This window comes from Hippocampus comes, unplaced genomic scaffold (assembly GCF_001891065.2).
Source record: "Hippocampus comes isolate QL1 unplaced genomic scaffold, H_comes_QL1_v1.1 scaffold326, whole genome shotgun sequence".
NCBI lineage: Eukaryota > Metazoa > Chordata > Actinopteri > Syngnathiformes > Syngnathidae > Hippocampus > Hippocampus comes.
Window position 1 is genome coordinate 958835 of NW_017805930.1, and position 20179 is coordinate 979013.

The 20179-nt window shown below is 42.5% G+C and overlaps 3 protein-coding genes across 6 annotated transcripts in view; 1 reads left to right on the top strand and 2 right to left on the bottom strand.

The window, feature by feature from the left end:
- Positions 1 to 4171, bottom strand: part of LOC109527702 (nuclear distribution protein nudE homolog 1-A-like) — a 9871-nt gene extending 5700 nt beyond the window's left edge. Inside the window, exons 1-3 of the mRNA XM_019889755.1 lie at positions 3754 to 4171; positions 2704 to 2874; positions 2127 to 2280 (exon numbers count right to left, since the gene is read on the bottom strand). Of these exons, the coding sequence (XP_019745314.1) occupies positions 2127 to 2280; positions 2704 to 2795 (246 nt within the window). The 5' untranslated portion in view covers positions 2796 to 2874; positions 3754 to 4171. The remainder of the gene's footprint in view (positions 1 to 2126; positions 2281 to 2703; positions 2875 to 3753) is intronic.
- A 2679-nt stretch (positions 4172 to 6850) lies between these two features.
- Positions 6851 to 9513, bottom strand: LOC109527696 (mpv17-like protein). 2 transcript variants are annotated; one of them, XM_019889746.1, is made up of 4 exons: positions 8758 to 9513; positions 8199 to 8269; positions 8002 to 8031; positions 6851 to 7169 (listed from the first exon to the last, which is right to left on the bottom strand). In XM_019889746.1, exons 1-4 carry the CDS (start codon positions 9062 to 9064, stop codon positions 7047 to 7049), a joined length of 531 nt encoding a protein of 176 aa, XP_019745305.1. In that variant the 5' UTR covers positions 9065 to 9513; the 3' UTR covers positions 6851 to 7046. The 2 variants fall into 2 exon arrangements, with proteins under 2 accessions (XP_019745305.1, XP_019745304.1); XM_019889745.1 differs by having other exon boundaries at positions 6851 to 7265.
- A 1502-nt stretch (positions 9514 to 11015) lies between these two features.
- crlf3 (cytokine receptor-like factor 3) lies at positions 11016 to 19565 on the top strand. 3 transcript variants are annotated; one of them, XM_019889912.1, is made up of 9 exons: positions 11016 to 11149; positions 13790 to 13922; positions 14375 to 14582; positions 14663 to 14750; positions 16064 to 16241; positions 16396 to 16624; positions 17058 to 17196; positions 17272 to 17384; positions 18178 to 19565. In XM_019889912.1, exons 2-9 carry the CDS (start codon positions 13806 to 13808, stop codon positions 18456 to 18458), a joined length of 1353 nt encoding a protein of 450 aa, XP_019745471.1. In that variant the 5' UTR covers positions 11016 to 11149; positions 13790 to 13805; the 3' UTR covers positions 18459 to 19565. The 3 variants fall into 3 exon arrangements, with proteins under 3 accessions (XP_019745471.1, XP_019745470.1, XP_019745472.1); XM_019889911.1 differs by having other exon boundaries at positions 11016 to 11148; positions 13782 to 13922; XM_019889913.1 differs by lacking the exon at positions 11016 to 11149 and adding an exon at positions 11189 to 12967 and having other exon boundaries at positions 13782 to 13922.
- The last annotated feature ends 614 nt before the right edge of the window (positions 19566 to 20179 follow it).

A 20179-nucleotide genomic window follows, 5' to 3' on the forward strand; every position in this document is an offset into this window, starting at 1 on the left:
TGTGGGGGGGGTGGGGTGGCTGTGCAGTTGACGGGAGTGGAGTGAACAGTGGCACATTTGCATGAGCCCACAAAACCATCTGACTTGGAGAGCGATGTGGACAAGCCTGCGCCAATTTATTTTTTTCCCCCTTGGGGCTGTTTCGATCACCCTGACGTAACCGCATTGGACGCCGAGATTAAAACGACGCCGTTCTTTGTGATGTGACTTCAGAGTTCTATGGAAGAACAGACATGGCCAATGGCGTCAACAGCTGCTTCCAGCTGATTCTCCTTCCCTCAATCAGCCCCTCTGTCTATGTGTGCGCGATTTGCGAGGGAGTGCGCGTGTAACGAGCCATGAAAGCCAACATACATCAGCTGATCGAGAGGAAAGGAGGTCCTTTAAATAGACCCCCTAAGTTCTCCTTACCCACCAAATAAAATGATCTAAACAAGTCACTCTTTTAAAACTATTTCAGTCCGAAGCGTACACACTAAATATGAATTACATTTGAAGATGGGAACGCACGTCAAAGTTATGTAACAATGGTTAACCTTGCAAAAAAAAAAAAAAACAAAAGGGGTGAAAAAAAAGAGGTAAAGTTGTTCTGCAAGCTTTGTATGAAATGTTAAATCAAAGCTGTTGGGCGGGGTAAAACAGACAAAGTGGTGGTGGTGGTGGTGGTGGTGGTGGGGGGGGGACGTGGGGAAAGAACAAAAATGAAGTCATAAGCTTCCCTGGTGGCACACAAATGCAACCTTTGGATAAAGTTCACGTTGTTCATCCGTAAGCACAACTCGGTACAGCTAGCGCAAATTGTACTCAAGCTAGAGGATTGTTACTTGAGGATAATCAGACTCAAGTTAAAAGCTGACCTTCAAATTACTCAAAACTAAGTATACAGGGGAAAAATTACTCAAGTACAAAGTAACTGGGGAGTAACTTCTGATCTTTTTTTTTTTTTTTACTCAAAGTATGAACGTCCACGACATCGATTACCACCCACCTTTGTTCATAAGCACAAAAGCAGAGAAATGACCAAAACAAAAAAGCAACAAGTATGTAGGTTCCAAATATTAATTGTCAATAGCGGGCTATTGTATGATTTTGTGCCATTTTAAACTCTTAAAATTGCAGAGGCAATTTTTAGAATGTCTAAAAAAAAAACAAAAACAAAAGCAAATAACATCCTCGGGCACATTCCACACAGCCAACATGACTTTAAAAGCAACAAATGGAATTACTCAAAATAGAACCCCTCAAACGAACGCCAACACAAATTGGTGTGCCTAATATTTTGGCCAGCGAGTGATTGATAAATGATGATTTCCCCCCTCCGTGGTGAAATATCAAAAGAAACAAAAGACTCATTCACGGCCGGTCTGTGTTCTTTGCACAAACGCGAGACGTCGTACGTTCTGCTCGGGTCTCGTGGGGCGCTCGCCTGGAGCATGCGACTAACTAAAATCTTCTCATGCATGGAAATGGACACAAAAAAAAGAAATGCAGCTTGCATTGGATTTTAGTGCCCCCCCCCAAAAAAAAATACTGCGATCGTTTTTAAGGGTTTTTACTGTCAACATGCAACTCCGAATTTTGTCTTCTGTGTAGTACAATGCGCCGGGGCAGCGCTGAGCAGAGCTACATCATAATTACCGATAAGCAGGAAGAGGCAGAAAAGGTCTTCAACTAATCGCCAGCAGTAGTTCTTGAGAACATATTGTCTGTGAGAGTTGTTCTATGCTCCGTTTGCATCCGTTGCTGCTGCACGTGTTGTTTTGAAACTTTAGAATTACTGCAACTAAGTGGCGTTAGCATTTCACGTCACGTTTTATCATTTTGCTAGCAATATTCTTTGGACGCAACGATACGTTTGATTGATCATTTTGCTGTTTGTGCGTCACTAATACAGGAAATTTCAAATATACAGCTTGGAGCTAGCATGCTTCGCCTCTTATTTAGAAAACTTTGGACAGAGCCTACTTTTCACTTTGTCAAAGTGATGTGGTACGGGTCTCTCACTTCTTGAGCGCAAAAGAGTGAGAACGGGCACTTCGGAATATAAACCGGGCTTCAGAGTTAGTTTCAGTGTTAGTTTCCTAATTCAGTGTTAGTTTCCCAAAACCGACAAGCGGCCCAGTTACCTTGTAGTTTTCCAGGTCCATTCGCAGGCGGTTGTTGGCGGCCAGCAGCTCACGGTTGCGCTTCTCGTAAACTTTGAGCTCTGCTTCCAGCTCGGCCTCGTAGTCACGACTCATTTGCTGGAACTCCTGCAGCTCCTCCCGGGCCTCCTCCGCACTGGAAACACACAAAACACGAGATCATAACTATACTCATTTAACCGGGCGCGTTTTAGAAACGCATTCAATGAGTACTCGTAAGTTTGTTTCCCCCCAAAAAAACATGATGCTTATTTTCACTGAATTCCACGAATTCTACTTCAATCCTGTGGCAACAAACATAAAATGCCAACGTGAGCACACAAGGTTTGTTTTTCTCATCTGGCACACCCAGCAAAAACAAATGTCCTCTATTGCCGCAGATCATCAAAAAAAAAAAAAGCCTGTGAAGTTTGATGAGACCATGTGAGAAATGTGTTTTCATAAACCTCAGAGTAAAATCAACTCAGATTTGAGATTGCAGATAACACCAGCAGACATGTCCTTGCCACAATGTCAACATCTTTGAGGAAAAGGGGCTTTTAACATGAAAAAAACAAACTTGTGCTGGTGCTTGGCAGCCTGTTCCTTCCAGTAGTGCACTTCCTCCTTCAAGGATCCAAAGTCAGGGGTGTCAGGATCCTTCATCTCCATCGCCAGCCTGGCCCAGAGCAGCCTGAGACGAACGGCCCAATTTGCCCGGATCGGCCTGGTGCAGTCAAGCCGTCTAGACCTGAAAGGAAGACCAGCTTGAGTTGCAGCTTCTGATGACAAATCTACTCATATCGTGTATAAAATGAATAGAAACTGCCCACCAGGACTTTCTTTCACATTTGGCATATGACTTATTCATTATTCTCTCTTGCTGGGTTGCCATCAAGTCGGTAATGAAGTGTGTTTCGAAAATAATCAGTTTTCTTCTACTTTTGACTCTTTAAAATGAAACCGCCAAGTGTATGGAATATAGAGTTAAAGGACAATTCTCTTTCGGTTTGAGACTTGCTGATTTTCACAGTGAGTTGGTTGCAGTCAAGGCGGCAACTAAGTCCGTTTCGGGGGGGGGGGGGGGGGGGCAATGTTAACCTTATTAAGACCTTTCCATGCAACGTACTGGCGTGTCGCATATACAAAACACAGAACTTGTCCTTTAGAGTTTTCTCTCACATTCGGTAATAAAATCGATGATACTCATTTGGGTGCATGCAAGCCAGCCACAAAGTCCGTTTGCACAATCACCCAGTTTAGTCTCATTGATAAATCATAATAAAAAGACCTTGTGTATCATCCCTAAAAGTGATAAGATATTACTCTTTGGGGCTCCCTCTACCATTCGGCGATATACTTATTGAGGTAACATCTTTTAAATTCGCTGCCAATAGATCAACTATATTTGCTGTACAACGTGACAACGGCAAACAACGGCCAGAAGAGACGAAAACAGGGGCGTCAATATTGGTTGGATATATTCAATGTTCTCGCTTGAAATTGCTGTGAAAAATAAACTTTTCATACAAAGTTTTAACATGTTAAGACACGTCAAAAAACTTGCCCGAAACATAACGGTCATTTAAATCCCTAGAGAGCTGTGACGAATAATTCTGAAATGACTTACTTGTTGCGAGGGGGTTAGACAGCTCAAACTTTGCAATTCAAAGAAACAAGAGAGTCAATGGAATCTCCTCTCGCCTTTGAAATGCAAATAAATTAGCTGGCCGTGCTAAAGGGAGTTAACCATTCCAATCCCAGATGACATCAACACACCGCAGTTCGCCGGCGAGAAAATGTCGTTGAAAGGCGACGAAACGCTCCAAACTACACACTCGCTGTCGTCCGACTTTCTTAAAAACGACCACTGTTACCGGCTTGATGTTTTTCCGGGAAATTAAAGCGACACTTCAGCCCGAGTTGGGAGTCACAAAGTTACTACCTTCGTGAGTCTGAGACGTCGAACAATAAACGCTGCCATTCACATTGTCCGGAACCGTCCACCAATCACAAGTTACGTGTCCGGCCTCGTTTCCGCTTCCTATTAGTCGTTAGTACAGCTGCCTGTTCCGTTAAATAGGCGCGGCTTTAGTCTAACCATCCAATCAGATGGAGGATGACAGAAGAGGCGTATCTGCATAATCTTCGCAGTCTAGACGTTTGATGGGTGTGAGTGGTGATGCCTTCATGTTCTACCGGAAATCCGAAAACAGCAAACTTTGAAGAATATAATGCATTTGGGGGAAGTAAATATGGCGAAAATGCGTCCACGGATGTGCTGTAATTACTTAAAACAAGTAAACACATACCTTTTTGAACAAGACATTTTCTTTTGTTTGGTTTCATTCAGAAAGTGTGAACCGAACCATTAAAAGTGTTGTTAATTGAGATTTGGTAAATTTGTAGCACCTGATTGTTTCCTGGCCTCTGATTGGACGATTCCGCTTCCTGTTAGTGTTAGTGGTGTCATAGGTCAACAAGGGTCAACTGTGTCCTTTTGAGAGGGATTAGGCGATCTGATCCTAGTTAATCCACACAAATGCACCATCGGTTTACAAAAAACCTGGTTGGCACTCTGACTCTGTCCTTGATACCTATTTGACTCGTTTTATCCCCTGACTCTTTCTTTCAATGTTGATTTCCCTTCCTAGGTGGCATCCTAGGACTGACAGCCCTTGAAACCAGACTGAATGGTCTTCCTCTTCTGGGACTTAGTTGTCATTTGCTTCCATGTGCCTACATGCCCGATTCTTTCTTTCAATGTTGATTTCCCTTCCTAGGTGTCATCCTAGGAAACTAATTGTTGAGCGCGAACAGTCAACTCAAAAAGGCTTTTTATTGTCAAGCAATACTACATCATATGTTGATTGAAATTTCTGGGTGACATCCTGGGATAGTCTGGTAGAAGCGGAATGGTCAAGTTATAAAGGGGATCACTTTTTCACATCACTCTGAAACCAGATGTTAAAACAGTCGCATACGGATTTCCATGGCCATTTATTCAACCCCCAAAATTTGGAATGTCTGAATGATTCCAAAACAATTACTTTTGATGTCACTCTGAAATCAGAGATAATGACAGTCACAAAAGGCATTTTACTCTGCTCCGAGAAGAATGAAACTTGAGTGGCAACCTGATACAATATACAAAGTTGACATTGTTTTGATCCATGTTTTTTATTGGTTTTTTGAGGGACAAGAAAACAAACATGATGTATGCATCTCCCTAATATTGTTTTTTTTGATTGACAAGAAAACAAACATGATGTATGCATCTCCCTAATCATAAGATTGACAGCCCTTGAAACCAGACTGAACGGTCTTCCTCTTCCGGTACTTAGTTGTCATTTGCTTCCATGTGCCTACATGCCACTTAATTACAATTCAACAGACATCAAGTAATCACCGTGGACTGATCTAAGTTACAGTTAAAGTACATGATGAGGTATCTTGGTTGATGGCAATCTAGAGTCCAGTTGCTGCCATTTAACATTTGCGGATTTCAAGTATGACATGCTGATGAATGAACCCAGTATGATGTCATTTTAATAAAAAATAACTTGGTACTCTTCCAAGGCTCACTTGTGCTGCCATTGTAAGTGAAATCCCTTTTATGACGTTGCCCAAACGGGAGCTGCATACCTGTCTGGTCCAGACACCGAAACTAAGACGACTGGCGTGTTCGTCAGAGGTAAAAAAAAAAAAGTCAACACAAACGCTGACATGTGTGGACATGAGAAGGCACAAAAAGGCGTCAAGTAGAATGACCGAGCCTAAGTTTAAGTTTCGGGAGCAGCACTGGGTGGTGTGTTCAAGTGGAGCCCTGTGAAACCTGTTTAATTTAGAATGCTTTTGATAGTCAAGGGACTAATTTGTTTTTTAAAAACTAGTGATGGGCCATCGTATTTAGATTTTTTTTTTTTTAAGATTTAACAAAAAGACATCTTAAATGTATACATAGATATTTCTCTCACTTTATCATTTAGCATGAATCAATGAGCCAATTATTTAATGCAATAAATTTCATTTTAAAAATAATGTGAAAAATAAATGCATTTAATTAATACATTTGAAGGCAATTCAGTAAAATAAATGCAACAAATATGACATAATCCTCCCATAAATTTAACTATTTCTTTGCACAAATGAAATGGGTTCATTAAAATGTATGTCTTTTTCTTTTTCTAACTTGATGTTGTATTCACTTATTTAAATAATTGGTTAATATATTGCAAATAATGCAATGAAAAAGTGAGTAGAATAAACAATTTCTTAATTGTTTAAACAAAATAAAAATCTTCGTAAAATGCAATTTTACATGTAGGTCAATTCATTACGTTCTTTAATTTAATATAATGATAAAATAGTCAAATAAGCTCTTTTACATAGAGCATACATTGAACATTTTATATTTATTTTACTAGAAAATAAATTCACAATCATATATTAGATTTAATGTAATTTAAAAAGGAAATATTTATTATTTAAAATAGTTTTTTTTAACAAACAATGAGGTTGTCCATCCTTCCATATTTAAAAATATTAAAGCGGCACCACGAATTTGTTAAGGAGGACGTGTTTCCTCACATGCTGCGATTATATTCATCTTTGATACTTCTTGGTAAAATAAATACAGTTAAACACATTTATATTCATATATTAAAAACTAAATATGAGATCAAAGTTGGTGTGTGCATTTGCTTGGCACAAAAGATACACGCTAATTGCTTAGCATCTTAGCAACAGGTCTTTTCTGCCTTTCCTTCTGACTGGCTCAGCTTTACGGTTCCAGGGCGACAGCGCTACCTGTTGCCTTGGCATACATTTCAAAAACACCCACGCATGTATGGACCCACTGTACATGGTCATGGTCTTGGACCCAGCAGGTGCTCCTGGTTGATATTCAACAGTAGCACCTGACTAGTTATCCTTGTGGGTCTCTCGGCCCCGCTTCCTGGCCAGGCGGGCCTGCCGCATTTCCTCCAGAGTCTTGCGGGGGTCCATGACGAAGGCCAACGCCACGCCGACCGTGCCGTCGCCGTCCTGGCGGGAGAAGCAGAGGAAGGTGGCCCACAGGAAGGCGCAGCAGCCCATGAAGGCCGTGCGCATGTGCAGAGGCAGCAGCGCGAAGTTCAGCAACTGACAACACACACCTTACAATTAGCTTCGCGTTTAGCAACACGTCGGGCACGATGGGGCATGGTTATTTTTAAATACCAACTTGCTGTCGTATTACAATAACTTAATCATCATTGTTAAAAGACATACTGTCAATTAACATTGACTCGTGTATGTTTCATTCCAAATTAACATACCGTCATTGACCAACTACGAGTGCATATTATCATGATTAATGAGCAATAAACTGTCATTTAACAACAACTTGTCTTTGTTTATTGTTATCAGTTCACACACAGACATTTAACAATATCTAGTCCATGTTTGTAATGATTATCAATAAAGCAAACTTTTTTTTTTAATTTTCCAATCATTAAATCACCACGTACTGGAATTTAACAATTTCTCATATGTTTATCACCGTTCAATATGAACACATTGAAATTCAACAACGACTAGTCCAAATGTATTATCATGATTGATTCATATAGTTATTTATAAACCACCAGTGCATGTTTCTTCTGATCATTAATCAGCAATACACTGCTCATTTGACAAGTACTAGTGTCTGGTTGACTTGAGTTGTACTGACGGCGAGCTGTCAGTCATGTTGTGTACATGCGACCTCTGCTAAGGTCATTCATAAATAGAGACACATTCTTGGCAGGCGCATTCTGGTCAATACAAATAAAAAAGGAGGGGGAGTGGGTTGTAGAATATGAAGAATGTAATATGAATAATGAATCATAATGTTTACCTGCATGAAAGGCCAGTACATGAGTCCAGTCTGGAGGAGGAAATACAAAAATAGAAATATTTTTGGATTATCAAGCACATTCGGGGAGTATCAACAAATACAATTCCGCCCTGATTTCAGATACTATGCAGAGGTGTGTGTAATCTGGGTTAACCCCACTGTCGAAGAAGTTGACTTCCCCACGCACCACCGCTCACCTTCCACGTGTTGAAGAACTTTTCCCGCCAGTCTTCAAAGATGTCTTCCTTGCCCTCAAGGAAGCTCACTCCTCAAGGACAAAAGAGAGAAAAAATATACATTTGTGGATATAGTCATGATAGACCAAATTTCATGTGGCTAAATCAAACTATATATATTCCAGGGCTGTATTTTTAATAATGAGCCAAGTTTCATTTTTTTGGTAAATTATCCCATTGAACTTGAGCAGACAGCTTCCTGAGTATTGATTGATGTTGTTTCTTCAAACTTTTTTTAAATACATTTGTGATAGACGTGGCCAAATTTTTTGTTGCAAAATTGGCAATGTTTTTGATGTGCGTATGTGTATGCGCATGCAAATTGTATTCAATATAAAAATAGATGATTGCTGATATCTTTCCAAGTTTATGTTTGGCGAACCCCCGGGGATACCCTTAACCCTCCAAGGATAAATATCTAGTTCCGCCACTGCATGGGACCTAATTAGCCAACAGTTTTGAAGTAAAAATCCCAATCAAAACCCTGACACGACAAAATCGGTTTGTTTGTTCCACTCACCCGTGTAGAAGACACTGGTGGCCAACGGGGAGGCGAAGCTCTGGTCCAGCAGCAGCTTTCGGAAGAGCATCCCGGCCGACTTCCCCGGGAAACGTCGCTCTAACGCTCTCATCCAGAAGTAGTTGAAGTTCCCGTGGAAGGTGACCGCCACCACGGCCACATTGCGGGTGTGCGTATAGTCCAGACGCTGCCTGTGCGCCAGCAGCTGGTGCAGCAAATCACCTCCGGCGAACAGGGCGCCGTACAGCGTCACGTTGGCCAGCCAAGGGAAGCGCTTGGCGGTCTCCCGCAGCATCAACGTCCGCATGCTCAGGCTGGAAGGTCCCTTCGAAGCTGCACCTCGCTGCGCTCAGGGCGCGCGCAAACTGCACATCCAAGGGCGATTACGTCACATGGAGGAGAGGTTTCGTGCAAATCACGTTGCTTGTTGAGTGACGTCATCCGTCAGCTGATCGTAACAACTGCTCTGAGGAGGCTCCCAAAGTGGCAGATTGCCTCGGAGTCTGCGCACGACGAACTTCCTCGGTCAGGTGGCCAATCCTGCGTTAATCCGATCCTGCGTGGGCGCGTGTTATTTGAGTGGAGCAGCTGCGCCCTTTCTGCACCGGACACGCTCACGCGAGTTAATCAACCCGTCGAGGTCGACGTCACTGCAGCACGATATACAAAGCATAAACATACAAAGGATGGCATACTGTTTTTAGTGTTGTAGATAACTCTCGCGCCCCTACACCCACGCACAAACACTAACGTAGTTTTGACATCACTTAAAGGACAATTCTGCTTTAGCAAGAAGGACACAGTTCGCTTTTTTTAGTCAAAGTTTGATTTTTCAGTCAACAAATTGCCTCGTAAGGAGTTGCCACTGCTCTGTTTAGGTTCCGTCTGTTGTTCCATTTTTTTACTTCAAAAACTGTGTGTGGTAACTCGTCCCCAGATCATGTCATCAATGTCTATGCCTCTCGCCAACAGTAATGACAACATCTGTTATATATTTGAAAGCTCTCTGTAAGAAAAAAAAAGTACATTTTAAGTTTAGTTGTTGCAAATGATCCATTTTGCTTACATTTATGTATAGTATCGAGGATATAAGTCTATATATTTTGTCAATTTCTAATAACTAATGTAGCCATAATTCTGAGAAAAAAAAAACTTAAAATTTGGAAATGTCCTACCCCCCAAAAAGAACCAAACAAACATTAACAATGTGCGTCAGTGTATTCATTGACAGATCATGTCTGTCTGGGAAAATGAACAAATGTGGTGGCATTTGATGAACATGCGTAGTATGTTGAATACTCACGGTTTACACAATTGATATATGTAATTCTAAACAATCAGATATACTGCAGGCACTTTTGGGGGCATTTTTGCTTGGTGTCGTACATGTGCCTTGGTGCACTCAAAATTAAGAAATACTGGTTTAAATAAACACAGAGAGCATAACCTCTTGCTTTGGTAGCGGTCATAAAAGTAACTCCAGTCTGGATTGCATTCGGCTGTGCCTTCACCAGCAACTCGTGCAGCCCCAGCAGGAAGATGTCCGCGCTACTCCGATTGCAGAAAGTAGTCAGCAGGCGGCGCTCATGATCACCCAAGGCCTGCTTCTATGTACTCCTTGCAGAACCTTTCAAAATGACCCCGTGGAGACATGGTGAGGGGCAAATTGAAATGCTCGCATGATGCAGACCATTCTAGAAACATAATGGAATCTCCACATTTCAATCGCAGAGTTGGAACCTGACCAAAATACTTCAGCTCGGGGAGAAGTTCAGTTTAAATCTTCCGTCGTCATCAATTGACTGTCCAATAAAAGGAAAAAAATAATGGGTTAAAAAATAGTAGTAAGATAAGACCCCCAAGAGATTTAGGAGGAAGAAGCAAATGATGACCCAAAGACGCAAATGTGACGTTATGTCGTGATCGTTCACACCCAACCTCACATTACACGTTTGAACGTCGATTTATGCGTGCATTCGTCACTTTTCGCTGGGTTCAAACGAAAACTTTTGTTAACTTACTCAATGCAGGTCGTCTTATTAAAAGGCTGTGAAATTCTCAAAGCATGTATTACGCGCCACATGGGACATGCAATGACTTGACTCGCGCACACGCACAGGCGCGCGTTCACGCTCGAACACTCACAGCGTCAGATGATCACAAACGGGCGAGGAGAGGGGGTCCTGCCATTGGTTAAGTGGCATGTCAATCAAAATAATACGCTATGCGATTGGCCCTCCGTGCTTAAAGGCCCACGCAAGCGTCATTTGTGGACTTGAGTGTTCAAGTTGAAGTCTACCGAGCGACTGAGGCATCGTCGCCTGCGGTCGGGTTACGTTGAGTGCAGTCTGGATATCGGCGACGAAATGAAGGCCAGAAAAGTATAAAAAAAAGTAAGGTTGACATAACAAAGAGCGCATTTGATCGTGTCTGTGTCTTGTGGATTCTTTGTTACGGATAGTGAGTCATGAGTCTTCTCGCCATCGTTTGTGGTCCGAGTAAGCATGTCGTTGTCTTTTCGGCCACTAGCTCACTTAGCTGCAACTTTCAGCCGTCTCGTTGGTGTTGGTCAATGGGGAAACCGTTCTAAAATACGATTCATGTGCCGCACTCATTGGCAAATTAATCACCGCAACCAGAGCTGAGCCTCTTAAAAGTCGCCATTGTTCATTACAACTTTTGGCTACTTTCCCCAATCACTTTCTGTTAGATTACACATTTGGTTGTTTCCAAAAAGTTTCCTTTCGACATAGCACCAAAGCCGATTTCATCCAACTCCGGTGAATTTGAATGAACATCGTCGTTTCCTTATTCCGTTACTTATTGTAGTGTTTTGACATCAGAGCAAAGGTAAAAAAATAAGAATTGTGCAACTGAGTTTGGTTTCTTGGCGTTCGTACCCACAGAGAACAGCTCTTACGTTTACTTTTAATTAAGAGTAACGTTTTTATTTTTTTGCTCCTTGCATGAAAATAAAACCGATGTTAGCACAACCTCTGCTATAGTTAGAACATCATCCCTTTTCCTTTGCGTGACTTAACTATGTCGTTTTGCCATCGGGGCAAACGTATAAAATGTGAGATTGTGCAGCTGAGTCTGGCCTATTTGCATCAAGCGCGAGATATCAGCTATGAATGAGCTATTAAGTTTGAACCTTTAAAATGAATAGCAATAGCTTTGTTTTGCATTCCACAAGAGCCGATGTGAAAAGAACCTGTGATATATTTAGGAAATCATTACTTCTCTTTTTTATGATGGATTGTGCAGTCAGGCAAATGTAAAAAAAGTGAATTGTGTAACGGAGTTTGGCTTGTTGACAGCAAGAGGAATAGATACAAGCTATAAATAAGCTATTAAATATGTGTGCGTGTGTGTATGTGTGGCGTAATTGCATGACAGCAAGTAGAAGAAATACGGAGGATGTTGTAACAAGTGGCGACATGTCTTTCGGTTGATGATAATTATGCGGGTTTGCTGTGCAAGTGCCATCCATAACTTTGCTCTTTGTCAGAGCATGTGTGGCATTTAACAGTGGAACATAAAACCACCCCATCACGAAGTACAATGCCTATTTTTAATGCAACTCATATTATATCTTGCAGGGTTTCCTGATGTCGAATCGATCTTACAGATGACCTATGACATGTTTGCACACTGTAGTCAGTCAGTTATTGAGGCCTGGACCATATTGAGGCCTGGATGAGCAGGACTTGCAAAGAACCACTTTTATCCTCAAATTAAAGCAGAGATGGAGCTAATTGTAGCAATTACACCCGTGCAGTAAGACCAGACATTTTTTTTTTTTTAATTCAGCAGCTGCATGTTTTCTTCCTTGAAAACAAGAATTACACACATGAAAATTAATGACTTCAAGGTTCTGACTTGCTGGGCAAAAAATGAATAAAGAAGTCATAATAAAAGACTGGGTAGTTGGTGGAATGTGAGAAGCGTGAGAGAGTGCGGGACTATTGTTGGGCCTGAGCATGCCTCCATAATTAAAATGCACGTTAATTGGCAGCAGTGTGTAAACAAGACACGCACAATTGTTTGGTGCTATTGTTGATTCATTTGGTTTAGAATCAGTGAATTTTTGTGGGGGGGAGGGTGCGGGCTGAAAGTGTGTCTTCGCTTGCAGTTCCGCGTAAAGCGCCCCGAGGCTTTTTGAGCGACTTCCGCTTTCGACGCGGCTGAGGAAACGCGCTCGACCACAGTGAGTCCCAATAACGAGTCACAATAACACACAAGGAGAGAAACCCGAATGCTGGGCAGATTGTAGGTACGTTTCGAACTGGCTAGTGTAATTCAAAAGTTAGCCGCTGTCAATAGTACCATGTTAAAAAAAACACACACAAAAAAAACCAAAACAGTATTTTTGATAATATCTGACACAAATGTATATTTTGGCTTTTTTTGCATAATTAAGAGCTCCCAGGCATCATAACTCATTGACGGGCGCTGTCGTTTCTATTCGTCAACTGGAATCGGACCATTTAGTGCTACAATGAATATTCGTCAAGTACGTAGGCATGGAAGAGGGTCTCACCTAGCGTTTCCGTGAAATTCAAACTTCTATGTATGTACGTGTAACAGACGCCAGTAGATGACGACAGTGCATTGCAATTGGATTTGAGATCCAACACAGTTTTTAAATGGAAGATAACGATTAGGGGTGAATCTCAGCTTGTCACGTCGGTTATGTTCAAAGTCAGACGAGTTTCAAGTGATGCTGGGCCAGAGTATATAAATGTATGGTGTAAAAACGTGTGTTGACTTTGTAAGACCAGGTGGTGCAAAGGAGATGTTTATAAAAAAACCAAAACAGCTGATCAACTCAAACTATGCAGTGAATAATTTTCCCTCGTGGAGGCAGCACATCATAATACAATGTGGGCATGTCAAGCATGACAAAATTGATTGAATGGCAAAATTGTCTTGACTTTGTGATGTATGTGATGCGGTCACGGTAATGCTACGCCAGCTGTGTGCGCTAACTTGCTGTGTGTGCGCGTGTCTGTGTCAGCGAGCGAGGGAGCGAACGAGCGGCGAGGATGTCGGCGGAGGTGGACGTCCTGATGCAGGAGGCCAAGGAGAGCATCGAGGCGGCGCAGAACTTTCGCACCGAGCTGCAGCAGAGACTCGGGGGACTCAACCAGGCGCGACAACAGGTCAGCTTTTTCTCGGCAGCTGCAGGATTACATCATCATCATCATCATCATCATTAATACATCATCACCTGGGATACGAGGCAAGACATGAATGCGCAAGTTAAATTCTTCAAAGTCCGTTAAGACAAATTTGAAACCCTACTTTCACACACTAACTCCAATCTAAGCCTTTTTAAATCTCATTTTGTGTCCCTGGCGGTGGTATCTCTTCCTTCCTGTTAGGGTGAGGAGTGATCCGAGCAGCAGCCGCGAACAGTAAACAATGTGTCTACTTCCTGTCGCTGTCCCTCAGGCCCACAAGCATGCTCGCTGTCAACAAACACTTTTTCTTGTTTTATTGTCGTGTTTGTTTTCACGGGAGACACGATGACATGCGTGCGCCAAGATGGCCGACAGGGGTCGTGCTCGTGTCAAGATGATTCTTCATTCTGGTGCTCGTTTTCCTCTGCCAGGTGCGGGGCAGTTCGACCCAGGCCCGCGATGCCCTCCGCAGGCACTTTACCGAACTGCAGGCGGCGGCCACCCGGCTACTGTCGGAGCGACTGAGCGCACTCCTTGCCGAGGTGGACGCCATCGAGGCGGACAGCGTCAGGCCTCTGGATGACTGTCAGAGCCTGGTGGAGTACGGCATGGGCCAGGCCGATGAGCTCCTTCGAGAGGGTAAAAAAAAAAAAATATATATTGAACGCATTTGCTCAAGTGTTCATTGCTGAGTCATAATGACAGCGTTGTCTCCGCAGGGGAAGCGGCTCTGCGCTGCGGTCTCGGCGAGAAAGAAGATAAATTGGGAAGCTTCACCAAGAAGGCCATGCACATCCAGTTAGACAGGTACATTGGCCCCAATTAGAGCTGCAGTAATTATTCGACTTAAAACGCCCCCATTCCGCGTAGGTAGTTTTCACACAGAACAAACAGGTGACTGTCAATCAGAACTAACTCACAGAAGCAGGATGGTGGCTGTATGAAAGGGAACATTGCAAAGCCAGGACTTGGCCACGAAACGTAACGCCAGAGCCGCAGTTGAAGTGTGAATTCCCAACTTCTGAGGTCGCAACGGAGGCAGTGCACTTCCTTTCGATGGAAGTTAGTCTATGGGTGTTGATTTTTGTAACCCAGTCCTGTCTTTTTTTTTTTTTTTTGGTCATCCCTTTTACGCAACTGCTGTCCCGCCTCCTTTACAACCTCTTTGGTACAGTGAAACTCCTCTACAACGAAATCATGTTTGCAGCAAGAAATTTTTCACAACAGGGGGTTTTTCACTGAAGCAAATTTTATCTCAGATGTAAACACACACACACACGCACACAATGTGTACTCTTTATTACAATAGGGCATAAATATGAGCATACACTTATTTGACACTTCATATAGTCAGTGTAGAAAGAAAAAAAGGGAAAGAAATTGCGAAATTTACGATCAGCATTCACTTTCACTTCCATCAATTTCTTGGATGATGTCTTTTATTTTGCTTTCTCCGTCTTTCATTTTGATCACTTTTACCCTCTCTTCCAGCGTCAGAGCTCTTCTTGTCTTAGCTGCTTGACATCCAAATGTCCGTTTTGTAGCCATTTTAGCAATGCAACGTTCTTGCTGCTTCTGAAACTAACAATAACAAATACTTCCTGGACTACTGCGCATATGTAAACCAGTGTGGTGGTTGCTGTTGCCGTTTCCGAACGAAGCAGTAGAGGTCACTGTTGGATTAGACTTCGTTGGAGTGAATCTCGTCGCGAGGCAAGAGCAGAGAAAAAGATTTCGTATAACGCAACAGGGTTTTTTTTTCGTTGTATGGGGGGCAGGAAGGTGGGAATGGTGTTAATGCATGAAGATTTTTTCACACTAGGGGGTATTTTCGCCCATGTAGGTTTCGTTGTAGAGGAGTTTCACTGTAGCATCAAAGATGGGACGGTGGCCATGTGAATAAGGGAATCGCGGAATGCCAGGATGGGGTTGTTATCTGCCAACAGTCGTCTTCTGCCCTGGCAATTTCCCAACTTTTTCGGAAGCATCAACTGCCCCCCAAATTTAAGATTTGTTTGTGCCGCTGCTGTCGTATTGAAAGTAACTTACCTATTTGATCATTATTATAACAAGATACTGTAACTTTACTTAACTGTGCCAACGGCGCGCTTGCGTTGCAGCCTGCCAGAGGTTCCGGCTCTGGTGGACGTCCCGTGCGTGTCGGCTCAGTTCGACGACTCCCTGCTGGTTCTGTTGCGTGAGCGCGCGTGCCGCCATGGCTCGGTGGCCTCGCACCCGCCCGTCCTCATTGAGGAACTGCAGGAGAGACCCGGGAGCATCTTGGTGCGCTGGTGTAAGGTGAGCTTGCAGTGGGGGGCTCCCATACCCTCTGGCACTGCAGCAATTTCGGAGTTTTAATCACTCTTTTGTCATTTTTACGATGAAAAACACGTGGGTAGTCTTAGAGCATTATTTAAAAAGTTGTTTGTTTTGGGCACTTGGTGGTTTTTAGGTGGACGAGGACTTTGCTGCCGCAGATTACCGGCTGCAGTACCGGCGCTCGGGCAGTGGGGGGAGCCAGTATGAGGATGCCTACGTGGGGCATGACACAGACTTCCTGGCGCTGGGCCTGGACCCTAACACCGACTACATGTTCAGGGTGTGCGCCCGGGGTGAGGGCCGCACTGAGTGGAGTCCCTGGAGCGTCGCCCAGACAGGATACACCACCATGGAGCCGCATGGTACGTGCGCTGGACAGGCTCTGGGTCGGGCACGCCTCTGTCTGTCTGTTTGGTTGCGTTTTGTTTCTGCTCTAGGAGTGCGTATGTATCTGAGTTGCTGGTGCATGTCTGTTTGTATCCTTGTCTGGGATAGTGACGTCACGCATGCGCCATGTTACGTTGAGACCACATTGAAAAATAACAAAAGACGAAGCAGAGATTTTTTTTTTCTTCCTCAATATGGAAATCTAGTCTCTATATTGAATTTTTGTCAGCTAAAGAAAATATGATGGTACATCCCACACTCTGCTGTTGACAAAGTGTTATCTAGCATCAAAAACACTACCAGGATGTTAAAAAAAAAGTAGCCATTGATGTTAAGTGAAATCCTATTTTTAAAAATCTGTTTAAATAATTATGTGTGTGTGTGTGTGTGTGTGTGTTATGTGTGCAGAGTGGCGTCCAGGCACGGAGGGTTACATCGTGAGTAGCAGACGTAACATCGCCTTGAGGAACGATTCTGTTCCGTCCGGCTGCCCTGTGCTTTACTCCAATGCGCCCACCTACTTCTGTGGCCTCACGCTTACCTTCAAGTATGCGCACACACACACACACACACACACACACACACACACACAGATATATGTAAGAGTTTTTGTCACTTGAAGGATTTCAGCCACCGGTAAGCCTGACCGCCGGGACAGTTTGGGCGTGTGCGTGGACGGAGAAAAAAGCTGCCGCTCGCTTCAGAGAGATCAAGCCGTCTGCATCTCCACCAATGGTACCAAATTCAGCACTTTGAATTCCTAACAACAGTTTCGTCCACCAATATGTCACTTGCATCATTCAAATGTTGCTCTAACAAATGACCTCGAATGAGCAGAACGTGTTGAAGATGGAATGGTTTGAATTTGTCAAAAAATGTAGAAGGTGGAGGGAGAACAAAAGAAAAAAAAATCTATCTATAATTTTTTTTTTTAGATTTTATTTTGAAATTTTGACCAGTGAACAGTGTAAATTGAAACATTTCAAATTGGTGAAGTCGTTTTTTTTTTGTTTTTTTTTTTAAAGGAATAAGAGTTTGAATTGGTTATAAAATGTAGAAATTAGATGATAATTTCCATTTTGATTGGGAATGAATAGGTACATTTTTGAGGAATTTTAAGTTGTAAAAAATGTTAAATTTTTGGGTAAGGGGGAATTTTCGGCATGTTAAAAATCCTTCCCAAGGTGGATTGAATGAGGTGAATGTTTTGAATTTCAAATGGGAAAGCTATGTGCAATTGAGAATGATTCGCGATCATTTTCAAAGTGAGAATGTTGAATATTTTGTAAATGGTTATTTTTGTCATTTTTCCTCATGTTGAAAATTGTCCCTAGAATGAAATACATGAGCTGAATGTTGTTTTGAATTTTAAATGGGAGGAATAAGATTTCATTTGTTTAATTTTTAAGTTGATGGTGTAGAATAACGTACAGTATGTGCGAAGGCTTCACCCTTCACACAATAACTAGCTGTTGGAATATTGTGAAGATAATTACGAAGTATCTTGAATAACGTTGTTGGTTGACAGGCGCTGTGTACGTCAACGGTAAGGAGATGACCAATCAGCTTCCGTCGATCACGCTGGGTTCGGCTGTGACGTTCGACATGGAGGTGGTGGGCGTGGTCCCACTCAACAACGACCACGTCAGTGACAACGTCGGCAACAACGTGAGCAGCTTGAAGCTGCGGGTCACCATCGGCTCAGGCAGCCGCGAGGTGGTTTTCGATTGGCTGCTGGACACGGCCGTAGACGGCCTCTTCTTCGGGTGCGCCTTCGCGCATGCCGGCTGGAAGGTGCTCGTCTTTTAATGGACAATACAGGACATAAACGATGCATTGACACCTCCCAAGTTCCGGGAACTTTTAGTTCGTGTTACTTCCTGGATTAAGGAGCATTTACAATTACGTAAGGTTCCTGGATCTCTTGGAAATACTGCCGCCCCAAGTAGGTTTTTCTTTTGGACCCAAAACTTTCCTCAGTACTTAATAGTTCCTGCAGTCCAAACACACAATAGATGTTTATTTGGTTTTTTTTCCCGTTGAAGTTCCAGGAGCTTTTAGTTCTTACTGTTTATAAATCATGGAACCAACAGGTGCCAATCAGGTATGATGAACCCATTCCAAAGGCTCCTGAACCTCTCAAAACCTCATTAGCCCCCTGAAGCCATTTTGTAGGACTCGTATACATTAGTTGGTTATTGTTTACAATCACTCACAATGGCGTCCTCATGCCTTTTTTTTTTCCAAATAGATGACAATTACTCACCTTCCTGGAAATTGCGTGAATCGAGAAAGACTGAACACCTGACAATTTTCATTTTTTCAAAAATCTTTGATACTGTGAAACTTTCGAGTTTTTTAGTTGTGCACGTGTCGGCGTGATCATCTAGTGTGACATCATAGTGTGTAAGGTGCCAATAAATGAGGGGGCCCACAAACTTTTTGTGGGTACTACAAACTACAGGGTGGCAAAAAAACGTGATGGCAAATTCTGGAAAAAAGTCCCGTAAAACATGGAGACAATCTTTCGGACTTATTATTTTTTTTCAGTCAATCCTACTTACTGGTGTGGTTGATTGACCTTGTGGGGAATTGTAGACTAGGCTCGCTTCAGGTACAAAGTTCTCTCAGAAGCTTGCCTTGTGTGATCTTAAGTGTCTTAAAAAAAAAAAGATTGATGTTGTATTTTTTACTAATATTCTAGATGACTGTTGTTCTATGGAGGATATGTTGCCAAAAGGAGTTAGTATTTGCTGATGTTTTACACAAGCTTATAATCACACGTGTCTTTGTTTTGTTCACCCGGTGAAGGATGAAGGCACCCTTAACTGTGGAGCCACAAAATGTTAATATTCTTTTGTTTGAAAAGAAATGTTAAAGATTTGTGTCCTTAAATAATAAACCATTCACAAAGATTTTCTGTCCTTCTGGTACAGTAATTACTTTTATGACTGTATATGCCCACCAAAACTCTGGTTTATCCCGCGAGACTTTTGTATTTTAGCATCCGGCATCACAAGTGGTCCTTTTTTTGGGCTAGTCCTTGCAATAATTCGGTCAAGATGGAGGGTTATGCCTCTGTAATTTCCATGGAAATGCGACCAACTAAACCAGGGGTGCCCAACCTTTATCGATCCTAAATCTATTTTACCTGAGTGGGATAGCTGGCACGGTCCCACTTCAGCAGCGTGTTAAATGTTAGGAACACTACTATCGTAGCTCACATGTACCGTTTGAAAATGCTTCTATTGGCGTTTCATATTCCCATTCTTTACCAGTGCCATCAGTGAATTGCTGGGGAAACAAACTTAATGTGAATAATAAAACCAAATAAATATATCGAACAATTCTGATACAATAGCAAAATGCAGCTTGCTAACGGCTAACAATTTCCGGTGATGGAGGTCACGCGCCACCGTAGGTTAAGCCTGTTTAAAAAAAAAAACAAACACGTAACTTTTTTTTTTTTGTCAAAGTGAAACTGATAAGGTGCACTGTACACTATCACAAAAATAAACAATACAAATTAC